The following is a 25,898-nucleotide window of genomic DNA, read 5'->3' as shown; positions in this document are numbered from 1 at the left end:
GATTATAAAACAACCCCCCAAAATCTGAATATTAACTTAGGAAAAAAAGAAGAAGCCTGAATATAAGACTACCCTAAAGGAAAAAAGTTTTACCAGTAAATGTTAATTCATGTAAACTATTTTTTTAAATAAAAGCTATGATTGAGAATTTTTTTTTTTTATTTCCTTGTATTTTCCAACCTGTCCCCCAGTTACGCACATCTGCCCCCAGGCTTGCCACACCAATATGGCACTGTGGCCCATGATATGCCTTTTAACCCTCTATATGCCACTGTGCCCCATGGTATGCCTTTTGACCCCCTATGTGCCACTCTGCCTCCAGAAATACCTTATACCCCTATATCCCATTCTGGCATTTAGGGGGTTAAAATGCATATTATGGGGCAGAGTGGCATATAGGGAGGTATAAGGCATTCCAGGAGGCAGAGTGGCATTAAGGGAGTTAAAAGGCATTGTATAGAGCACTCTGCCTCCAGAAATGCCTTATACCCCTATATGCCACTCTGGCATTTAGGGGGTTAAAAGGCATATTATGGGGCAGAGTGGCATATAGGGAGGTATAAGGCATTTCAGGAGGCAGAGTGCTCTATTAAATGCCCCCTTAACGCCACTCTGCCTCCTGAAATGCCTTATACCTCCCTATATGCCACTCTGCCCCATAATATGCCTTTTAACCCCCTAAATGCCAGAGTGGCATATAGGGGTATAAGGCATTCCAGAAATGCCCTATGCCCCCATTTAACACACACACGCACACACACACACACACACACACTTACCGGTTCTTCCAATTTCCTGCTGTATTGCCGGGGCAGCGGGTTGACGTCTCCTTCCGCTGCAGCTGGAAGGAGGTGGAGTTGGCAGCGGGGGTTTGTCTGCGTCCGTCGCGCATACCTTCCCCGGTGCGGGGAACTCTGATCTCTGACAGTCGGGGAAGGTATGCGCGACGGACGCAGACAACCCCCGCTGCTAGCCACACCTCCTTCCGGCTGCAGCGGACGTTGTCTACGCGGATCGCATAGACGTCAACCCGCTGCCCCGGCAATACAGCAGGAAGCACCGGTAAGTGTGTGTGTGGGGGGGTGTTAAATGGGGGGGAGATCCAGGTCCCCTGCAGCGGTGCGGGGGATCTGGATCTTAGTCTCATAATCAGACCTCTATTTGAGGTCTGATTAGAAGATGACCCCGATTAGAAGACGAGGGGTATTTTTCAGAGCATTTGCTCTGAAAAAAACCTCGTCTTATAATCGAGCAAATACGGTAATACTGGAATATAGCTTTGAGACCAAAAGCTTATATGATATTACATCATATTCTACACTGGCCCAATTAAAGGTATGGATTCCATCTTGTCATAGATTAATATGCCTATATCCAGTTATTAATTATAATGTACAATTTATTTGCCTGTAAAATCTAACTACACATTCTAGAATTTCATGGGAAAAATCTGGATATCCTCTGTAACAGTAAACATATAAACTGACAAACAGGAAGGATATACATGAGTTCCATACCTTCATCATCAGACATGTCCAAAACTTCATTCATTGTTTCCGGCACATTCATTTTGTGTTTCTCAGTTACCATCTGTTACAATAAAAAAAATACAAAACATCACTTCCTGTGTTATTTCTATAATAAAACAAGCCAAACATGACAGCAGTGCAATAAGAATTCTTCATGATGTTGTGCGAGTGAGGCCTACAACGTGCCAAGAAGAAAAACAGCTGGAACTCACTTACATGTTCTAATGTTCTAACAGTTTATATAATGAAGAGAAAATCTATGTTTTCTCATTTGCTCCATATTACGGGAAAAGCACAGGATTACATTAATCCTCACAAGCCGTGTCCTTGGTGGAGTTACATTTTGGGAAATACTTTTTCAAATATTTAGATCACTTGCCATTTAACCATAAATGTAAAGCCATGTAGCCCAACTATAAAAGAGGAGTAAGGCAGGTTTATTGGACTGTAAGCTCTATTTGGTCTATAAAATGTGAAGGTCTATTGTACTTTCTGTTTTAATGTCTGTATAGCAAACGTATGCCCTCTGTAGTGGAATGCCAACTTTAAAGGGCAGGTATCATATAAAAAATATGTTTCATACATATGTCCTTTCTTAGGCAGTGGTGGTACTGGGAAATATTATTCTAGGTTTCTGATTATATGAATTTAATATTACAAAACCTAATACTGGATAAACCTAGAATATAATTGTCCAACCTTTTAACTCGAATGGAATGAGATTCTCTTGCCAATGATGTATCTTGGCTGGGCGCTGCTCTAGGCCTGAGCCCGGGCAGCACGCCAACAACCTCTCACCACTCTGCAGGCGTGCTGCATTGAAAAGATGCACACCGCAGAGTAAGTTGACTATGAAGGCTATGCCAGCAAGGCAAATTCGTCTATAAACTATATGGGCTGGTTACAAAGGAGATTTGCCACACTGGCCCACAAAGCAGTGGTTCACCGGCCAGCCTGATCTCCTTTGCCCCTTGGAACTGTACCCCTAGGCCTAGGCCAGAATACCTCTCTGCACTGCCTCAGGTCACAAGAATTAGTCTCATTGAGTTTACTCACAACTGTAGTCAAGGTCTCTTCTGTCACCACCTTCAGAGTGTCCACCACAGAAATATAGCCCAGTCGCCGAGCAATAGCCAAGGCTGTGTTACCGTTCTATTAAAACAAATGAATTTGATAAAGAATTAACACACTTCATAAATATTCTGCAATATCCACTGTTACATGCTCCTCTAATGCTGGGCTTTATATCAGAGAACCTAATGTGGAGCTTCCACTGCCGGAAATAGTCTGCAAACTCAAGCAATACTCAAAGGAGAAAAAACAGCAAATCACTGATTTATAAGGTGCCTGTCGGATCCAAACTTCTTTTCAATGGACTGAACTGGATTCATTTTTAAAAATAAATCTATCACAAGTAAATGGAGAGCAATCCTCCCACAGAACAGATACATTTCCATTAAAATTAGAGGTAAAAATTTTTTTTTACATTTTATCTCAGTAATTGAATCGGGGAAACTGTAATGTTAACTAAACTGCATCTAACGTGGAACACTGGCAGCCTTAAGAATCAGCATTCAACAGACATTAATTATTTGTTTTCATAAGGAGAACTCATTATTATTATAGGGTACTAGCATACTTTTATACACTAGAAATTATAATGTACCTCTTGTTAAATAGGTGTTCAGTGACTAGTATAGCTAAAAACTCTACTACCAATAAAACCGACACTGCCACCTCTACCCCATAGCCGGTACCATTGTAAAGTGCATCAAAAGAATCATAAGCACATACAGGCTAACTCTTTAATTTTACATTTCGTTTTACTAAAAGAACAGAGAACCAGGGTTATGCCCGCTAGATTAATGTACTCACATTTATGCATGTACAGATTCATACAATAAGAAATGTATATTAATATATTAAAAACACAAAACTATCCATAAAAGATAAAAAAAAAAGTATATGAGTGTCAACTGAGCACAAAACGGAAAGAGAAAAAAAAATACATAAATGAAATAATGTTTTATGGAAACATTAGAAAAGGAATTTAAGAATATCTTTTAAGTTAATTGCTTAATAATAACATTTCGGAAACTTTAACAAACTTCAATAAATCTGTTTTTAATTTCCAAATGCCTCCAAGGTTAAGGGTACAGCTTTTATGGAGGATCAGCCTATATCCAAACCAGTAGCGTAATTGCCTGTATTACATCTGTGTGCTGCAGTTCTAGATATGCTTGTAATGTGCTTGCGAATTTACAAGTATACCTTCCAGATGTGTAAAGACCTGGGTAGCGAGTAAAGTAAGTCTGGGTACAGATGTTCCAGGAAATTTTACAATTATTAAAAGTTTCTATTTACTTCTTGGCTAAACATCATTTCATTAATGCCACATTTGAACACACCCCATAATCTACAATTAAATGTCGAAGTATTATTATTTTTGTTATTATTAATAATTAATTTACGTATCGCCAAGGTATTGCACAATTCTCTATTTGCATGACTTGTGTCACCTATCCTATACTTTTCACATTGCCTATGGGCACTTCAATACTTGGTAACTTCCAACATTGAAAGGAAATTGGTAGTAAGGATGTTGCTAGTAAGGATCATTCTATGGATATATGGATGGAAACAAATTGTTAAAGAAACACAGATTTTTCAATTCTAGGGAAGCCACAAACGCAGGTAAGTGTATCAATAGTTTCAACCACTTGTGTCCCACCGGCAGAATATTTTTTATTTCATAAAGGAGGCACATTCTCAGTGTTTGTCCTTGTATGTAAATGTGAGCCTACATTCCTAAATAATATAAAATACTTACCACAGTGACTTCATTCGGAGATGCACCATGGTGGAGAAGAACGTTAATGATATGAGTATGTCCCTGCTGGGCTGCCTGATGCAGAGGTGTATATCCATTCTACAAATAAAAAAAAGAATATTCTGAATGCATAATAATGTTACTAGAACATCTAAGCTGTTAGTTAAAGTTAAAAATATAAAAAAATAATGAATAAAAAATATTTAGTATAAAGTGGCTTTAGTAATGTTTTAGTTATTATTATTATTATTACATTAGTATTTGTATACAAAATAGTTAAAACACTGTGTAAAGTACATATGAAAATGGCCATATACAGGGGCAAGCTGGCATCTACATGCAAAATAACATAGCAAACAAAAATTAGCATTATGGGCACGATATCCAATACTGTTCTACACTCAGTAACCTAGAAACCCATGCTGGGAACACCAGAATCCAAAGAACTACTTCTAAGCCCACAATCAAAACAGTTAAGACTTCCACATGTGTCATGTGTAAACCCAGTGACCATTTTTTTAGATTATGAGCCCAAGTGGTAACTACCCCATTAAGCACCCCACTCACGGGGGTCTTCCAGTCCAGCTATGGCTGTATGCCTTTAAATACACCTTACTCTGAGAAGCAATTTTAATGATATCTGTCAAGGTTGCAAGGTTGCAGGTAAAATGATGTGGCATCTGTTCCTCAATTCAGTCACCCTCTCACACGATCATTGAAGTAAGAAAATATAACTCACCTTGGTTTTGGCGTTCACTTTAGCTCCATGGTGCAGCAGGAAATTCACCATTTTTACATTTCCATAATGGCTTGCAACATGTAATGGGGTATAACCCATCTGTAACCAAATAAAACAAGAGATACGTTTAGATTTTCCGATGCTGTGGCCTCCATTAACAGAGCTACAAGTGGCCCGATATTTAATACCCATATGGTAAGATCACAGATATAAGGAAAGCTCCGCATGCAACGTACACATCACTCTCAAGGTGAGACCTTAACAAATTTTGTTGCCAAGACTCACCAGACGATTCACGCGACTGCATCAGAGGACATACTGGAATATTTCTAGTGCAGCGTGCAAACTAATTTGCCCAGGTCAGGGTAATTTGCCACATTACGCTGACTTGACTAGAACATTGTTCTTTAATCATTATGATAGTATGCTTTTTTGCAAGCCGCTCTTTACGTTCTGAGAGTATTCACATTTTTTTCCCTTGTTTTGCCCATCACCACTGCTGCTTGCACCATTTTATACTGGTGAAAAGATGTGCGCCATTCTTCAACTTTGTAAAGGGAAATCTGACTTCTTTCTAATCGAGTGTACCTATGAATGTGCTCAAAGTGTGATTCATTTTACCATATGGCAAACATGCTTACTTGGGGAAACATTTTATTTTGTTAGATCCATATCCACAAATACTGCCAAATTCGTTCTAAAGAAAATGGTCCAAATACGTTTAGCAGACGATCAAAGAATAAAAATAGAATTGCATAACATTTCAGGACCCCATAGGTTCTATAATCATATGGAACTCATCACAGAAGTCAAACATGCTCTCTGCTCTAAATACCTTAACCCATTACTACATACACCGATCAGCCGTGACATTATGACCACCTGCCTAATATTGTGTAGGTCCCCCTTTTGCCACCAAAACAGCCCTGACCTGTCAAGATGTGGACTCTACTAAACCTCTGAAGGTGCGCTGGGGTATCTGCACCAAGACGTTAGCAGCAAGTTCTTTAAGCCCTGTAAGTTGTGAGGTGCGGCCTCCACGGATGCATCCTGGTGCCATGTGTTCTCCAGGTAAGCGACGCACACGTAACCGGCCATCCACGTGATGTAAAATAAAATGTGATTCATCAGACCAGGCCACCTTCTTCCATTGCTCCCTGGTCCGGTTCTTATGCTCATGTGCTCATTGGAGGCACTTTCAGCAGTGACTGACTGGTCTGCGGCTACGCAGCCCCATACACAGCAAACTGTGATGCACTGTGTGTTCTAACACCCTTCTATAAGGACCAGCATTAACTTTTGTCAGCAATTTGAGCTACAGTAGCTCGTCTGTTAGATTTGTCCACATGGGCCAGCCTCAAGCACCCCCCCCATGCATCAATGAGCCTTGGCCAACCATGATCCTGTTACCGGTTCACTGCTTTTCCTTCCTTGGACCACTTTTGACAGGTAGTGACCACTGCAGACCGGGAACACCCGACAAGAGCTGCAGTTTCGGAGATGCTCTGACCCAGTCATCTAGCCATCACAGTGTTTCCTGTTTCTAACACATCAACTTTGAGGACAAAATGTTTACTTTCTGCCATGATAACAAGATTATCAGTGTTATTCATTTCATCTGTCAGTGGTCATAATGTTATGGCTGATCAGTGTAAGTATGGCACTATAGATAATCAACGATTGATGGAAACAATCAAGTTTGATCCTTCAAAGTAAAAAAATATATATATTAGCCACCATAACTACACTGCAATTCTCTTTTTAATAAGAGGAGGAAAAATCTATATTTTTAATCTCCATTAAAATGTGCATACCCCCCATTCTTATACTTTATTTGTCCTATTTTACTCAGTCGATGCTCTAAGGTTCTAACATTGTTCAAAGGACAATAGCTAGCTAGATTTACATTCTAATAAATTGGTTTCCTGTAACCAGCACCAGTGACTCAGTCTCTGCCATTGAGTTTTTCTTTATTTTTCAGATAAATATATGCACAAGGATAGCACACCCATTTATTTACAGAACATAGACCTTTGTTCCTTATACAGTATCTATTAGTGTAATCTAAAGGATCATATAGCGGTATAGTATGCATCTGTCTCACTTGGGATGAAGCAAGTAGTAACGCTATAAAAGAGAACTTCATATCTATGCTGGCAAGTAAGCATACAGGTCACACTGTTTTATAATGTTTTAGCCCCTTTTAAAGGAACACTAAAGCCATCATGCACTTTAATGTATATGGTACCTGAGTGGTCTCTTTAAATTGGTGGCCCTCTCTGCAAAACTCCCCCCCAGAGCTCGATGTGTTCCCTTGTGCGCATGCTCAGAAAGTGCTCCCAAAGCAGCCAACTCACAACGTATTTTAATATGCATTATTTGTTGTTGGGGCTGCATGGGACGCTGTGATGTCCCTTTAATGTTGTTGATTTCTTGCAATGAAGTATAGCACCAAACAAATTTGTTGAGAAGGGCACAGATGTGAGTACTTCATTTGAAGAATTCAAGAGTGCAAGACAGAATTGGTGTGAATAAGGAATCATAATAAACCAGAAGCAGAGTAATATTAATTTCAACTGCTGTAAGAACTCTATGTAAGTACCTTTGTTGGGGCATCTATAACTGCCCCGTGGTTAGACAGAACCTCTGCCACGCTCACTCGGTCTTCCTGAGCTGCCAGGTGAAGAGGCGTCAGTCCACTCTACAAAGCAGATAAACATGTCTCAATAATTAATTTCACAACACAGTAAATGAGATGGAAAGTTACATAAATGAAATACAAAGAACCAGAAGTGTTCTAAATTTCATAGTTATTGTATTTTGAACATAATATTTAGATGATACATGGAAAACTTGTTAAATCTTATTAGGTAACTTATAATTTCTTTTATGGACTATGTACATCATGTAAATACTTGTAAGCAGTAAACCGAATGTGAATATTTTTTTCCCATAGAACTGCATGCCACCAAAGTCAAAGGTTGAGCTGTTCATACACAGGAGATGTAGTCTAATAAATATAATACATTTCTCACCTTGTTACCGACACCAACGTTGGCATTTCGGGTGAGGAGCAGAGATACCATGTCCACGTTTCCCTCTTGTGCTGCAAGATGTACAGGGGCGATTCCTTGCTTGGTCATTGCATTGGCATCGGCACCGTACTCGAGAAGCGTGGTGGCAATGTCCATCTGGTTTTTCTTTGCCGCAATATGTAAAGGCGTGTAGCCATTCTGCAGGAATGTAATGTTTATAGACAGTTATACACAGCATGCAGAAGCTGAACAAAAAGGATATATATATATTTTTTATTTTTTTTCATAAAACGGCACCGTATAATTAACAATGCTTTTACGCAAAAAGATATTACTTTGTAAGCCTTTGACATGAATATATTTTTCAAACAAAGCTTATTCGCTTATTACCCCATCGATAATTAAAATGTTAATAAACAAAATGTGGATAGTGAGCAAAAGGCCATGTAAAACATTTGGCATCATGTTTTCCCAAGCTTTCCCGAAATAAATATATGGCTTCCTTATCATGCTGTCCCCTTGATGCTATCTCCTCACCCCTTTCCAGTTAAAGGTCAGTGTGGGTACTTGGTGCCCTCTGGGGAATGCAGCAGATATTAGATATGCGCAGTGCAGCCCACAGACCACTTTCTCCATTTGTCTGATGCCAAATAATTTACGTTATTAGTCACCGTATACAGTACAACACTAGATAACTAGTTTCTTAGCAACACAACGAACTAAAAAAAAGATGTCACATTCCGAGTCAAGGGATGAAACTCTGCACTTCCTTAAAGTTAGACTTTTTACTGAGCAACGAAGAGTACGGTTGTTAACACCCTTCAACAGTGCCTATTCTTTTCATAAAGAATCTGTATTTATTAAAGTCACTATATAAGTTTATAAATATAAAAATTGCAACCTCTGGTTACTGAGAAAGTTAAAACGGCAGAACGCCAAAGCAAACTTTTACAGCGTAGCTCTGGGTCAGAATTCTAGATTCAGCATTTCTGACCCGCAGTTCTACGTGCACATTTTATTGATACCTTTGCTGCGCCGTGTGGTGAAGCTCCTTGATCCAACAGCAGTAGGGCCACTTTCTGGTTATCGTAGTGTGCGGCTACATGCAGTGGAGTTAATCCACTCTAAAAACACATGCAGAAATAATCATTGTTATGAAAAGTGCACATGTTAATACCGTGGCTTATGACAGAGGACAATCTTAGTCTAGTATGAAAGGTTGTTAGTGTTGTAAATTAGGGAGTAGGATCTACAGAACCTCATATTTTGTGCCAGTAGTTAAGTAAACTAGTGAACAATGCCCTTCGGAGTAAGAGTTTTTAGGAAATTAGCTCTCGTAGAGGGGGACTCTTGGATCTATTCTGGGACTCTTGGATAATCATGGTAGGACTTATGCCTCCATGACCACCCATTGTCTTCTGATATATGTCTGTCACAATAATACAGTGTATCATTGTCTCTTTTTTGGACTGAATGAAAGGAAGGTGGTTCTTGATTATTGTTCTTGATTGTACTTTCTGTTGATTTGATATGAAAAAATAAATGGCAGTTACAGTGGACGTATCATTTCATTTTGTATTTGAAATGATTATGTACAACTTGTGTCCGTTCCTTTGGAACATGGGTTAAACCTGAAGACAGCTGTGTTATTAGTGAGCATTGGTGGATATTAGGAGATTACTAAATGTGACTCTTAAAAAAAACCATGTTATTTGATGAAATAAAACACATTTGTTCACTACATTGTACACATACTTGAAATAATGAAGAAACTACTAATGAGTGTAACACCCTGGTTTCAAATTCTACATCCCACATTTTGTATGTTTTAAATTAATTTAAAATATATTATATGTGCCTTTACATAATTCTAATATTATGTGTACTAAATAATATTTTGTGTACTAAAATGCTGATTTTTTGTTTAAGATTACTACAAAATTAAAACAGGAAAAAGGTTGGAGCACGTGGTTCTAAATCTATGGGGGTTAAAAAACTAATCTTGATAAGAAGTCTGTTAATATGGGTACAAGTACCAACCTTTCCAGCCGCATCTGGAGAAGCACTTTTTTGTAGGAGTAGGTTAGCTACTTCGATCTTTCCATACTTGGCAGCAACATGCAGAGGAGTAAATCCTTTCTGTGGAAGAAACACGTGAAAGGGTAGAAAAAAATGTGCTTTATTCCATTGATAAAGAATATAAAATGATCGGATCCTAGTGTTTATCCAATATATGTTTTTGTGTCTCTAAGTGAAAATGAATGACAAAAAAACTAGACAAACTAAACAAATAAAAACATATAGATGATGTCATTTCATTGTACCAGAGACTCGGATTACTGCTAAAGAACAAAACCAATGTAAACAATATTATAATGGAGAAGAGTGGGCAGAGGACAACTGGTGATACTAGGTGAAGATATTCTTTTAAAAGAAGACGTGTTTGCTGAAACATGATATGCAACAAGGAACCTTTTCTTCATGGGCTCATTTGAGGTGAGATAAACATTTCTGGTATTCTATTAACAATATAGAGTGAGGGGCCTAAACAGTCATTCTCATCTCTCATCTAAAGGTTTGACCCAGGGGATGTGAGAGACACTGATATCTTCTCCCAAGAATGGCTAAGCGTAGTCTAAACTTTTTTTTATCCTTATATATACGTACAAAAATACTGGATACTGGATGTGTCCACCATACCACTTACCTTTGTGACAATTGCATAGGAAGCTCCATGTTCTAAGAGAACAGATACTATATCATCATGTCCCTCTCTGGCAGACAGGTGCAATGGAGTATAACCAGAAGTGGTGGCAGCATCTGGACTTGCCCCATGTTTAAGAAGCTGCTGAACAATGTCAACTTTCCCCAGGCGGGAGGCTATGTGCAGTGGTGTTTGGTTATCCTGGATAAAAAGAACATAACGAAACAAAAAAAAACAAAACAAAACTGCTTTATAAAAACTACAAACTGATTTACGTATATAAGAAACTGGATCTGTAAGGTGTGACTTCGGCTGATATCTGGATGTCATGCACAAAGCCAGCTGTATCCCGCTCTCCTACCGTCTTTACTGTTTTCCTCCCATCATTATGATCAAAAACCATGAACAATAACATATGTAATACTACCGTTAAGGTATTTACATACGTCAGCAAGTATCAGTGGGTTAAACACTATCCTACTCTAGGTAACATGTAAATTGTGAACCTATATGGTTGGGAATTGAATAACAATGGATGAATTCATTTTGTAGGACCTTAAGATGAAATGTAACCTTACCTTAGCTTTAGCTTCTACTTGCGCTCCATTCTGTAACAGGTATCGGACAACCTCGGACTGACCAGCTCTTGCAGCCATATGTAAAGCAGTCTCTCCTCTCTGAGGCATAAATAAAAGTCAGTCTGCTTACAATGGATGTGAATTGTTACGTTTCATAGTTGATTGTCTGGTGTCTGGAATAATGAGTCGTTTGGAGCTTGAACGCATACACTAATAGCAATCTGTACTACACACAGGCTGAAAACATCGCATGGAACTTTTTGACTATATAAAATATCAACTTTAATAATAAAGAAATCTACTCTTAAGAGCAAGCCATAAGAACTTGGAAAATGTCTCATATAAATTCTTATACTGTAAAAATCATTTACGTCACACTCAATATATACAACTTTTATATACTGCATTTTACTCGATTATGTTCTAATTAGAGGAATGTTGAGTGCAATTTCTATTTTATGAAATATATTCCAGGTTTTATTTAATTGACTGGCAATCTCCACGACCATTTGCATTTGTTGAGCCATTATCACTAGTATTAAAATGAGCTGGTCTAGTGGAACCCTGTTTAAAAATCAATATCCTTAATGGACGACATCACTACCTGAAGTTACATAATACGTAATAATGGAACATAATGTATATTGGTTTCCGAGAGCATAGATACATTTTCACCTGTATAATTTCTGCATGAAAAGGGCCATCAACTCTAAAGAATACATCTAGGGATGTCATAGGGTACGCACATTCATACAGATATGTGTATTTCAGGGCAGATGCATTCACATATAGTAGGCAAGTTATGAGGTTCCCAAATTTCTGAAAAGTGGTATGACTCACAATGCTTTTACACAGACTAAAGAGCGCTTGGTGATTACATGTATTTATATTGCAGCAGATTCACATGTGCTGTTACAATAGAGTACAGTGAAAATAAAAAAAGAAAAGGTAAATAACATTTATAGACACTAAACATAATGGCACAGAAGGAGAAGAGGGCTCTGTTCCTGTGAGCTTACAATCTATTTTGATGGTTGAGCGAGACAGTGGGAGAGGACTGCTTGAATGGGGATGCGTTTATTGTACCAAGGGTGACATGGACAGCTGTGTTGATCTTGTTGGTGGAGTTGACAGATATTTTTTTGCCATGCCCGTGGAGGGTTTTAGGAGGTTAGGTTGAATGTTTCTCGGAATAGGCGAGTAAAGAATGGGTTAGAATGTAGTACTGATTCTGTATTGATTCTGAGTCTCATGGAGAATAGGCAAAATGGTCCTTATCCGCTGTTAAATACTCAGCATCTTTAAAAAAAAATTAAGCTCATTCTCAGCTTCCAAATTAAGATGCAAACACTTGGCCACCAATTCTGTAGAGGCAACATAAAACACGTGAAGAGCTTTAAGGTGGACTCCATTCCTTTTATTTCTTTTAAGCCAGTCTCAGAATAAGTAAAATTGGTCTGGCTGAGAGGCCACTAACTGACCAGCCATATTGTAAACAGTATTCTATCGTGTAAAGGCCCAGCCATTTTACAAACTGCACCGGCACCATGGTGTACCAACAGTGAGAACAAGTAACCTGCACACAAAAGGACGGAAATACTTACAACATTGGTGGTGTTTGGTGATGCGTCGTGGTGAGTTAATTGAGAAACTATATTGACATGTCCCATGAACGCAGCCACATGGATTGGAGTCAGGCCAGACTATCAAGACAAAATATATGATTTAAATTATATATTTCTCTTTAAGGACAAATTAAAATGGTTAGTCAGCAGATATTCCACAAGTACTCATGGCAGTTTAGCATCCAGGGAAAAAAAAACCCAAATAGAATGGAATTTTGTTCATTAGAAACTTTTTTTTGATAGAGATGTGCGGACTAAGTGGAAATTTCCAATTTGTTGGAGGATACACATACGCAACCATAGAGTTTGATAGGATTAGTTAGATTAACGATGCCGGATGTCAATTACAAGATTATATTTTAATATCAGTGTATTTTAATCTTCATGAAATGCCACAATCCTGTTGTTAATTTCTAGCATTTCATCAAAAGGATATACTAAGGATAAACTAGTGAAGATGCTGATTTAAAGGCATTTCAAAATACGTGTTAATTAAATGCTGTACGGTAAGGACTACTCCAAGGTATCTCCATTGCCCGATTTATAGACCATTTGTTTCTTGTACAGTTAGCTACATTCTAGTAGAGACTTAGACACGCACATACGTGTTAGTGGCAATATTACAGAAAACACTAAATACAACATTTTTTACCGTTTATCTGCAGAATATAGCCTCATATACAAGCTCTATATTATACATGTCTATACTTCTATGAGAATATTCTATATGTCTATTACCATACGCTTCGAATGTAATGTGTCGAAGGGACAAAGACACATATTAATTAGCTAAACACCACACAGGAAGTAGATATGTAATTACAAAGGTTACGTGAACCAATCAACAACAATCAGTGACTTATAAGGAATCTGCAGCTTCCCTCCTCCTCCATGGCCAGATGATTCTTGCCACTGATTGGCTCCTTGGCAGGAAAGTTCTCCTATTAATATTAATGGTGGAAGTAGCTTTCCTGCAACTGAACAGACCCCCGCTAGAGCCGACTGACCGCAAGTATATCAGAAGCATGGAAAGTATTTTAGGGGGCAGGGGAAGGGGCAAAATGCATATCAGAGAAGCCTGCAACCCCCCTGCATTTACAAAAGGGACATGTAATCATTAAAACGTTATATGTCAAAATAGTTTACTGTAATAGGTTAGTACAATTACATAGGTTTATTTACTGTATAGAACTGTAAAATGTTACAAAAATGCTTTTTTGGATGGGGGGAAAAATCCATATTTTTATATATTTATATCCACACGTGAGGAACAGAAAAAAAATATTTCCATCACAGAATTGTTAATGATGCTATATTTTTTAATAGACGGTGACTGGAACATGCAACAGACACAGCTGTGACTACGGACACATGTTACACGGGCTCACTTAATAACTGCTGATTGAAATGTAGATTTTCAGGAGTCAGGTCTCTATCTCTTTCCCTTTATGTGATTTATTTTCCCAGTTTCCCCCTTACCTCAGTCACCGCTTGGATAGAGGCCCCGTGTTTCAGAAGGAGCTCCATCACTTTATTTCGGTTCTTCTTGCAGGCGATGTGAAGAGGTGTGAAACCATTCTGTGAATGACAACAATATCAAAGTGTAATAACAGGCCAAGCTGTTAATTGCAGAGTTTCAGGCTTACAGACCTGAAGAATACTTTCACAGATCTGTATAACACAACATGAAAAAGTCACATTTACGGTTGCACATCCATAGCAGGATTTCAGGTTCGGGGAACTAAATTTAACAATGATGAAACGGTGCTGTCATAACCGGTATCCCCATCATCAGCCAGTTTCCCACTTTTCACTGTCTTTTTTTTCTCCTTTAAGGTGTAGTTCCACCTTGTCTGCTGAATTTATAGCATTGTTTTGTTCCCAAGCTCTTCCCAGAAATAATTCTTTAATCTTATTAAATGTTATTATATCATAGTTTGTGATGGATATTAAAAGGCTACTTAAAATTACCTCTGTTGTTTTATATCTTTAATAGTTCAGAGAAAAGAATAAAATGACAGATTTGCTAAAGTTTATTTGGCTAACATAGTAGTGGAATTAACATTTAGTCTAAGTCGACCAGCACCATGAAGCTCAAAGGAACTTGGCAGCAGAGCTCTCCATCAGCTTAGGATGTAGCTGCCCATCTAATGTTCCTGAGGAGCACCCCCAAGAGGATGTTGGGTAATTAACATTACCAACAACTGCTGGGTTGCAGTTCACATATGAAGCATTAACCTCTGACCACTAGTAATTTTCAATTATTTATATAGCACCAGAAAATTGTGTTATGCTCCGGGACAGTGAAAACATTTAAGAATGACATTAAACATCACAATATATGGGATTGACAATAACATTAAGACAAGTCAATAAATAGCAAGAGGAGAGGGCCCAGTATATGTATTGGATCCCATTAAGATGAGTAAACATTTATATGTGACACAGGGGAAAAATCCTGGAAAACTCCTTGTTTCCTCATATGGCCAAGAGGAGAATTCCAGGAATACGTGAGCATGAGCTACATCACACACAATAAAAGTCGCCTGCCCTATTGTTTAGCTCTCAGATTAAGTAGCCAAACCATTAGAACATGAAAAATGCAAAGCATCCTCTAAAAACCCGCTGGTAACATTACAGATATAGCCTTTAGTTACATAACAAGCAAATAAATAAATAAATACGGCGGCAATCTCAAAGGGAAATACAGTGTTCTGAAAATGAAGGCGGTCAGGCATGAAGGTTGTTCCAGGAAGTTTCAAACTCCACTTCACTTGATACCTTGACTTTTCAGGTTAATATGTACCAATGCTACATGTTGATGGATTCAATTAATACTATGTTCTAAACTATAATGTAACATGTGCAAAGCCTTCTGGTAAATATATATATATATACACACACACTATATGGATTTTGGAGAGTTTCTGTGGAAATGTTTGCCCATTCGCCCAGTAGAGCATTTCTGAGGTCAGACACTGGCGGTGGACGAGAAGGCCTGGCTCGCAATCTCCGTTCCAGTTCACCCCAAATGTGTTCGATGGGGTTGAGTTCAGGGCTTTGTGCGAGCTCTGTTCTCCCACGCCAAACTCATGCCAAACTCATGTGGAAACAGTTTGGGGAAGGCCCTTTTCTAGGCCTGCCTTGGTTGTCAATATTGCATTATAAGTAAAACTGGTATCGACAATAAGGTTCTGCATTCTATATCCTTCGGTATGTGAATAAGACTGAGACTGACTGTTTATGTCACCCAAAAGTGGTGCAAACATGCACATCCTCATAGGAAGGAACATGCTGACTCCCCTACACACATAGCCTTAATGGCCCTATCTAATATTTATCCTTTTGCTGGTCTATTGACACTACTGCCAATGCCTCCTATGTGGTGGAGCGATCTGTCGCTGTGGGTGCAGCAAAGGTGACAGCCAGATGGCAGCATATGATTGAGATATTCTCAGTTTGTTGGGACTGTTCAGAGGAGGGTCTCCACAAAATACTAGTGATATATTTATATTATTTGCACACAGATTCTCTTGTATGACCTTTAAAAGCAGCATAAGCCCTTCCCTTCTGTCAGAAACAGAATTTCCTCAACTTTTCAAGTTAAAGATTCCCATCGCTCAGCAAGGAATTTCATCTTGGAATGTTTTAGGCCACTGAACTGTGATAATACATTGGGAGCAAAAATACAGACAAACAGACTATCTTCCCTTCAAAAAATACTGCAATGTCACACAGTAGCCGTCATGTCAATATTCTTAATCTAACTCTTCCTGTGCTTCTTATATTCAGTAAGAATTCTGGTGTTCTGTGAACCAAATAAATGTTGTCTTCTGAAAGCACGGTGATGGTAACATTTGTTAGGAAAACATAAGTATGATCAGTAGACAACCGCATGTCTACACCTACACAACTATATCAACTTTTGTATAATATCTTTTTAAAAAGTTCTAATTTGTTCTGTTCCTCACACAAATCTTGTGTGAGTCCACGTGTATTATGTGGATAAAGATCACAGTCTAAAATATATAAGGTTAGTTACAAAGATATGATCACGTATTTCTTTTAATTTGCATTTTCAAACTGTGCAATGTGATCAAATATGGTCACCGGCTTTCCTGAAGAAGACTTTCTTGGCTCTCCCTCTCTGGATGAATACTGAAGGTTATATAGCTCATTGAGGTGACGCTCCTTTCTGGGGATGCAAAATGATGATGTGCTAATAGTCCACCTCTACCTCTAAGATCGTAACACAACATGCACAAGCACGGGCTTTCATTCATTAAGCATGGACCTTCAGCTTAAAAATGTAACATGATAAACATTTGCAGAAATATAAAAGGGGGGCAGATTTACCTCTCTAAATAAGGAAGGAAAAATAAAGCATGAAAGGGAATGATGAAAAGACAAACTGTAGACAGGTTTAAATTATAAATTACAGGCAATAACAGAAAAGGTGTCAGAAGAAGAAAGTTAAAAAAGAATAAAGAGCTCATTTTGTTGACTATCAGACACTCCACATAGCTGTTCACATTTCTTGAGAATAGAGCTGTGCTATGTAAGGCACCGTGACATTATCCTCAGATGCCCTCTAATTTACTATGGATTAACCATTTCAAATTCTGGATGGATGTACACAGTAATGTTTGTAAAATAATTTTTATAATGCTGTTGTCTCTTGCTAATGGAATATCAAAACTAATTATCTTAACTAGCCAGCCCATGTTCCATGCAGCCGTCAGGGAGTCCTGAATTTCTTTTAATATGTGTGGCTTCAATCACTCACACTCACTTTAAATAATATGCACGTGTTCCACTGTTTCTCCTTATTGAACATGCTTTCCTCTTACCGATACGTCAACAACTGTTCAAAGAGCACTCTCATTGTGGAGAGTTTTTAGAGTAAGTAAATAAATAGACTAGATAGGCTGACCAGTTATTCGGCTTATAATGATATGATATATTTACACAGAGGGGACAATGGCGACCAACATTCTTTCATAACACAGTTATTCACCAGACACACTAGATATGCAAATAAAACATGGAAACCAAGAACATGACTTACCAGTGCTTTGGCATTAGGATTTGCCTTCTTATCCAACAAAACTTTTGCAACCTTGTAGTGTCCACAGTGTGCGGCAACATGCAGAGCGGTTAAATAGTCATTGGTGACATCATCGACAGGCACGTTATGCTGGAGAAGGAGTTGGACGCAGTTCAAATGGTCTCCTTGAGTTGCCATGTGCAACGGACACAGGCCATTCTGTAAGAAAAGAGTTGCACAATAGACAGGTGTGCGTTATGACTTTGTATCAGCTCTGATAAGCTCTTTAACTGCTAGCGGGTTAAGAATCACTCTGAAGGTTAAACATGTAAGAACAAAACATAGTAATAACACATTAACTAAGCCCAATAAATGGAAGAAAACATTGTGTTTTATCAGTAAGGTCTAAATCGTATTTTCCATTAAGAAGTTAATGCTCGCTTTCACTTACAGTCCACAAGATTTCAGATTCATACTGTGGTTTATAGGATTAAAACTCTATAACAGGTCTTTGTATACTCCCAAATGGAACCATACGCCTTTAGTAGGAGCGACAATGTTTAACACTTCTGCTTGTGACACAATGAGGGATAACAGCAGAGCCTACGGAGTTTGCATGAAAATGCCGAAGACTAAAACGGATTTTGTCCCAGGGAAATAAATATGTGTAGCGTATGAATGGCTGGGTTGGGTATGTAAATGATAACAGCTTATTTGATGCATACGGACATCCTGCTGAAGTCAAGGAATTCTTAAATGTTCACTAAAGATACATTTGTTTTTATAGAATGTAACTTAACTAACAGCATCAGAACTCAGAGAAGAACATTATAAGTGGTAAAGTCTTTATGTTTTTTTATTGTATTATTTGTTTTGCTCTTAATGCTCTTATACTCCTAATATAAATCAGCAACATTACTTACCCTTTAGCAGCCTTCGCAAAGTAAAATAATACAGAGGCAACATAAACAACGCACTAAGGCACCTCCAAAAGAAACATAACAATTACACATTCTGTATGGCTTGACCACACCAGCTTTCTCTGACTGGGCCATCTATCTGTTAGGACTTGCTACCACCATAGGATAAGAATATGTTCCGATGACCACATTTCATCAGCACATGCAGGTATTTATGAAAATTGCATAATGAGGGAATGATTAAACAATACTGCTTTATGAACCCAATGGTCCAACTGACCTAAAGGGCCAGTTGACTGGAGAGTATGCTTAAGAGTTTTGTTTCAGCTCCTTCAGTTTACTATATATATGTTGAGGGAAGAATCGCTTGGCTGTCCCTGTACAATGTATAGTTAAATCAGTGAGATGTCTCCTTACCAAATAATGCATTATACAGGGCCAGTTAGCCCTTCAAGCTGAGGATGAACCCACAACTCTCCTGACAACTCTCCATTAACTGTATAAACCCCACAGAATTTAGGATAAACTGTCACAATTTTATAGAAACGTACATATATAAAATATGTTGTGGGGTATTGTGTAAGCACTCTGTTTTTGCTTGAGGATAATGGATTATACAGTTTGCACCTCCAAGGTATATATCAGGAACTCACACAAAGAAAGCTCTTGTCCCATTCAGTATTAGTGTGATTCCGTTTCGTTATGACTTTTCATAAAGAATAATATTTACAATGCTTTCTGTAAAGAGCAGGTTGACATTGGCTAATAACGACCCGAGGGCATGAATGTACCTCTGTCCTCAGAGTCTGTGATTAAGCTATCCTTTTTCAGGCTAGACAGGTTTTCCAGTTCTTGTGTCCTGTTTTCCATGGAAAAACCGGTTTGTGCTGGGCTGACAAAAGCCACAAACTATGTAAACATTTATCTTGGGCAGATAGTTTTTATTATTATGTCTATCTACTGCACAAAAAAATGTAAATGAAGAATTAAATCTGCTCTTTGTATGTTGACTTGAGTAAAGGTGAATGGATCTTCACCATCAGAGAGAAACAGATCTGTTGAGAAACTCAATTCTAAACTCAGTTTTGCCCCACTTATGTCAGGGAACATCAAAGGAGGGCCTTCTATAGTGTCATTTTTGCTGTGAGTTCTTGAGAAATATTAAGGTGCAATATATTAAAGAAGTCGCTAATTGCAAATATGTTTCTGGAACCTCAACATGTACCTTCAACTTGCTACTGGAACGTGTCACTTCCTTTATTACAGTAGAGGGTTCTGAACACCCAGCTGAATATATGTAGAGATAATGGCTTCCATTGATCTTGCAGAGATTTGTGAGCTAGACAGCTGCCTGTTGGTTATCCCTGGTTTAAAAAGATCTGGCTCCTATGCCTAATCTCCTATACAAAATGCATCTCATCTGCAAACAATTTGGAGAATGTTGCCCTAATATATTGTATTCTGTATGTTCTGTATGTTGATTGTATCAACAAAACAAATACACAGTGATATTCCTCTTCTTTAGGACGCTCACTGGTCAGCATACCTTGGTCTTGGATAGAATAGGAGCTCCTCGATCCAGCAACATCTCAACAACTTGCTCGTGGCCACTACGTGCTCCACAGTGAAGAGGCGTCAGCCCGTCCTGATGAAAATCAATGTTCATTGTTATTATGATTTAGTCACTTTAGTGAAATATAGCATTATATGTAAAATCATTAAAAGTGCCATCCAAAACCTTGGAAACATTCCTGCTAATATGCCACTGCTAAAATTTCATCTTGAAAACAAGTGGCTCCATCATAACAAATAGATGCCTTTGGGAGTAGATCAGCCCCGAACAGTGCTAAATAGCTGCTGTGGACCCCAGTTTGGGAGCATCTCAGAATGTTTTCATTTGTGCCCTTAGAAAGTGAAAATCAGCATGCCAGAAGCCCAGCCACATGGGTATCTAGATGCAAAATATGAAGCTACTTTCCTCCCTGTCAGTGATCTAAAAACCCCAGACACATTTCATCCTTTATGGGGCTTACATTGGTGAAGCTGGTATCTCCTAAAGATCTTTAACTAAAGATCTTTAGGATCTTTACTAAAGTAAACATCTTGAATACTTTTGACTCTTAAGATGAGACCAATGCATTGCGATGTACCATGTGGAATGTTTCTTTGGCCAGGAGGACTGCATTTATAATAAATAGGCTAATAATTCTTAATCTGAAGACTCCATGTAAAAATATTACTGTATGCCTAACTTTAATTTTCCTGATGTAATTTTATTTTGTGAAACAGCAGTCCTATTTAAGGATTCCTCCATCAAAAAGTCACATTATCAGATGGTATCACACAAACACACAGTCTTACTAAATCTAGTTCTATTTTTATTTTGCCTTAGTTTGTAATCAAACATTGTTAAAGGTTTGTATGCAGAATGGTTACACTGAAAACATTTATAAAATATGAAATAATCAATTTGACCACTGGGTGGTGCTGTTGTGCCACAAGTAAATATGATTAGCTGAGTAAAGCTATTACAAACGTTTTTGGACACCTACTCAAGGTAGACATTTATAGGTTACTGTAAACACAAGCCTTTTTAATACACAATGGTAAATAATGTTAATTTAGTCCTTGGAAAAAGGATGACCACATCAATCTTCTTCTTCCATTTCACATGTTAAGTGTCAGACTGGCAGTGAAAAATCAGCATCGGTACTTTAAGGCCAGCGGCCGCACACTGGAACACTTTTGCAGCAGGGAATGCATGGTAAAGAATTGGATTGGCCGCTCAAGGTGATGTAGGTGAGTGGGAGGTGCTGTCACTTCTGAAATTTATTCTATAGCTGGGATTAAATATGGATTATTATTATATCTCGAACAGATCACTGTAAGTATGAAATAGAATTATCTCAGCAGAGTGGAGACTTCAATGAACATATTGAATCCAGAATCCAATCCAAAAAGATTTGAAAAACACCATCCTCAAGAATGGTTGCCATGCCACGTGACCTCAAGTCCACAAAGTGTTAATTTACCATACATTATGAGTGTAGTAGTCCGGGCAATATATATACTGCATTAAGCATGAGACTGGCTGCTTTCCAAAAGTCAATAGAGCAACCTCAGCATTACGTAAAACATGATGCGTGAGTTCTATGCAAAACGCAAATTCAGCATCTTAGTCAAAGATGTTTCTGCCTCACAGCTTGTCTCATTAAAATGCATGATATCCTTGTGGCTTTTCTCTGCCTCTCAAGACCTGTAACTTTTCAGAAGTTACTTAAGATAAACAGACTATTTAATGCACTCCTGATCTCCATACTGTATGCTTGTCAACGGCCGGGAATTACTTATTGTAACTGATGGTTTGATAGATACAATTGGAAATAAAGGGATCTGTGCGTTTCTGTTTTATTCCCAGCTAGGAGATCTACGCGTCGGACTGATTCGGTTAGAAGCTCAGCATCAATTGCAAAATTCTGTATGAAACTGATGAAGAGACAGGCTTGAAAATGACAGCTGGAGAATATAAGCAAGTTGCCATCATGTGTCAGACAATGGTGGCTTTCAGGAAGTCTGCTTTCTGTTTTCAAATGTTCGTTGACTCTTTGCATTCATCTAATTATGTCTCCCGCAACCTCAGGTTAAAATGAAGTATGGGGCTCAACCTAGTATGGAGTTGCACATCTGCTGCTATAATTAATTATTAAATGCCCACATCTTAATGGCAGCATAATACAGATCAGAGGAAATACTTGGAGATGTATTCACTAAAATGTGAGATTGCAGGTGACCTAAGCATTTCAACTGACTTCACTATAGGTTATAAAGACCCAAGAAGGTCTGAATTTGCCCTTCGAGGAGTACATTTAACTGTATAAGAGTTATTGAAATTGATCTATGTGTTTTAAATGTATTATATGCAGTGTATCCAGTCCTATTTGAAGAACTTCTCTGGGGTTTAACTTTCATTATTGAGCGTGATATCAGGATGTGCTATACGTTTATTCACAGAACGGTTGCATGTGAGCGTCAATCTTTCGTTATACACTTACGGAGAGCCGGCTTGGCCTTTCTTGTGCAAGAAACCATCCACAACACGCCACCGTTTAATGAATAATCGTCTCAGAGGAATAGCATGTCGAGACCCCCATGCTTCTATTCTTCTTGGGGTTCAATGGAAGGAAGCAGTCCCTGTACCTACCTTTCACTGATGGTTTTTGGATGACAGACTGACAGCATAGCAAGATTCGTCATCCTGCATAGACTTTCACATTTTAGAATGAAATAACATTATACTATTATTTTTAACATTACTAAAATAAAATGTGATTTTCAAAAAATAAGAAAATGCTGAAAATGTGCATGACTGATGAAGATTTGAGTCTTTACATCAGGAAAAACTGTCAGTCTGGATGGGCTAAATGGTTCTTTTTAGCCTTGGATTCTATGTTTCTGCTCTATAGGTGAAGGAATCTTTACATATCACTAACAGATATATCCCATTTCAATGTAACTACAAAGATTCCCAGGTTAGTGGAAGGAGATATCCGTCCACACATTTAATTACTTGTAACGAGCGGGATTATGCAAACAGGAAGATTACCAAATGTATCACTCAAAAGGATATCCTATGCTTTACAATCTTTATTTAGCATTTTAAAAGAGGATTTAAAATAATCAGCTCCTGGTGGGATTATTACCCTGGTGACCTAAGTACAATTAGCATTTCTAGGTGTTCTTCTTACTAGAGACATGTTTGTCAAAACGGCCTCATTAGGATATGATTCAAATCCCTAAATCCAATGGTTCTAATTGTAGAAAGTATTGTGAAAATACTAAATTAAACTTTACGCAGAAAAGGACATCGCTTCATAGGCAATCAAAAGGTAAGCATGAGTTTTATCCCCACAAGTTGCACCCTTTCAATGCTAAAGCGGTTGGCAGTGATTTTTACCGTTCACCCTCCTTACACCCAAAATATGCTGGGATGGACCTCATCCCCCATAGCTGGAGGAGGTAGAGTTTTTTATTTCAAACATTATCTCTTCGATCACACGTGATCACAAACGTGATCAAAATATTGGGATCACCAGGATGTCCATCACACCTAGTTAAGAATGTGGCCTACAACCCTGTAAAAAAGGGACAACTTAATGTACCTGACAGACATATTTCTTCAGAAATTCAGGTTTGGGGGCACCTGTGTGCAGTATTTCTTTGGACACATATGCTAAAATGATATACTAACACATGCTAACGCCATACACCAACATATGCACACTCTACTGCCATACACTAACACACACTCAAGCTGACACCATACAGTAACACAAACTCACTCTACCACCATACACTAACATATATACAGACACTCAAACACTATACAAATACACATACATACATGCACCTAGCCAGGTACCACTGTTATTGAGTAAATAGATGCATCCAAGACACCCACCTAAGCGTGTCTCTGGATTCTTGCCACTGATTGGCTGTTTGAAGCAGAATACATTTGCATTCAAATTAATGAATGAGCTTTCCACACATGCGCATAGGGGCAGGTCCCCACCTGCAGGGTTTGTCGAGCCACACTGGAGATAAGTATATCACATTTATGGAGATCTCTTCAACGGATCTGTTTCTACATGGGAAAATAGTTGGGCGATGGGGGAAGTGGAACATGCATTAGGCAAGATTCTGCAGAATCACCACCTTATAATGCATATGCAATGTCCCTTTAAGGTGAGAAAGAAATATTCTCACTCTGACAACGTTCTGTTGTACAAAAAAAAAAATGCAGGTGTCTCCATAATCAGTTTGCAGAAATGATACAAGTGGATTTAACTTACCCTTGTCTTGGCATCAATTTTAGATCCGCGATCCAACAGAAGTTTAACCATATTGGTATTTCCTCTCTTGGACGCCACATGTAAGGGTGTGATGTCATTCTGTGCAAACAGGGAACACAAAGTAAGTCATCAGTTTTGCAGCCTTAACTAAAAGGCACACACAAGTACTCTAGTCTAAGACCTTTCTTTTACTTTCAATAAAAATGATTTCCACATCCTTGTATGAACACCATACCGCCCCTACCCCTGTTTGGAGATGATCTATCAGCGATAGTCTTCTTTGAGACGTGGGGATAGAAATAAGCAGAGCTGTAAACAATTTCTAAAACGGTTATGAAACTCAACAAGCTAATACTTTACTTCTAGTATCAAAGAATATGCTATCAATTCTGATATTTTGCGATTGTTTGTTCTTGCAAGCAGGAACCTCTCAGTCCTTGATCAGTTTGTCATTAAATGTGTTTTATTGTCATGTCTGTATATTCTGTTACTTCTGTCACAGTGCTGGAGAACAAGGTCAGGTGAAAGCTGCATAAAAAGTACATAAGTATATTTCATAATGTAAGTTGAGATTTAAATTTGATACACCTCAACTTTTATCAAAAATGTAAGTATATTAGAACAATCAGTAAATTCAAGAAATATCCCAAAAATAGAGGAGCGCACAACCTAAAAAGCATAAAAGGAAGAAAAATTCAGATACTTGGGTTGCTGCTACAATAATGACCAATAAATATACAAAGAAAGCAACATAAGTGGCGGGCTAAGCAATATATGTCAATATAGCGTGACAAAAGCCCCAAATATTTATACCTAGATGGATGTTTTTTGAATGGTAATAACTAGATATGCACAATGTGTAAATTACCTAACCATTAAGTCATCACCAAGGGTTTGTTCTACAACAAGAACAGTAGAAAACTGCTATACTGAATTCAGGCAGCTGGAATGTCAGTGGCCGGGCTGGTTAACAGGCTCTCTAATTTTTGTGATCTCTAAGACCAAAAAGATCCATAAATGTCAATGTCCAGTTCAGTAATAG

The 25,898-nt window shown here is 38.2% G+C and overlaps 1 protein-coding gene across 2 annotated transcripts in view; it reads right to left on the bottom strand.

Annotated features, from left to right (window-relative positions):
• Window positions 1-25,898, bottom strand: part of LOC149299004 (ankyrin-3-like) — a 138,309-nt gene that overhangs the window by 65,189 nt on the left and 47,222 nt on the right. For both annotated transcript variants that reach the window (XM_089486694.1, XM_089486695.1), the window contains exons 8-22: window positions 24,857-24,955; window positions 20,554-20,652; window positions 18,109-18,306; window positions 14,520-14,618; window positions 13,020-13,118; window positions 11,416-11,514; window positions 10,841-11,038; window positions 10,174-10,272; window positions 9,159-9,257; window positions 8,134-8,331; window positions 7,701-7,799; window positions 5,099-5,197; window positions 4,360-4,458; window positions 2,586-2,681; window positions 1,518-1,590 (exon numbers count right to left, since the gene is read on the bottom strand). In XM_089486694.1, the coding sequence (XP_089342820.1) occupies window positions 1,518-1,590; window positions 2,586-2,681; window positions 4,360-4,458; window positions 5,099-5,197; window positions 7,701-7,799; window positions 8,134-8,331; window positions 9,159-9,257; window positions 10,174-10,272; window positions 10,841-11,038; window positions 11,416-11,514; window positions 13,020-13,118; window positions 14,520-14,618; window positions 18,109-18,306; window positions 20,554-20,652; window positions 24,857-24,955 (1,753 nt within the window). The remainder of the gene's footprint in view (window positions 1-1,517; window positions 1,591-2,585; window positions 2,682-4,359; window positions 4,459-5,098; window positions 5,198-7,700; window positions 7,800-8,133; window positions 8,332-9,158; window positions 9,258-10,173; window positions 10,273-10,840; window positions 11,039-11,415; window positions 11,515-13,019; window positions 13,119-14,519; window positions 14,619-18,108; window positions 18,307-20,553; window positions 20,653-24,856; window positions 24,956-25,898) is intronic.

This window comes from Sceloporus occidentalis, unplaced genomic scaffold (genome assembly GCF_023333645.1).
Source record: "Sceloporus occidentalis isolate IW3139 unplaced genomic scaffold, rSceOcc1.0.p SCAF_30, whole genome shotgun sequence".
Classification (NCBI taxonomy): Eukaryota; Metazoa; Chordata; class Lepidosauria; order Squamata; family Phrynosomatidae; genus Sceloporus; species Sceloporus occidentalis.
Note: the sequence above shows the minus strand (reverse complement) of the source record. Positions and strands in the feature narration are given on the sequence as shown.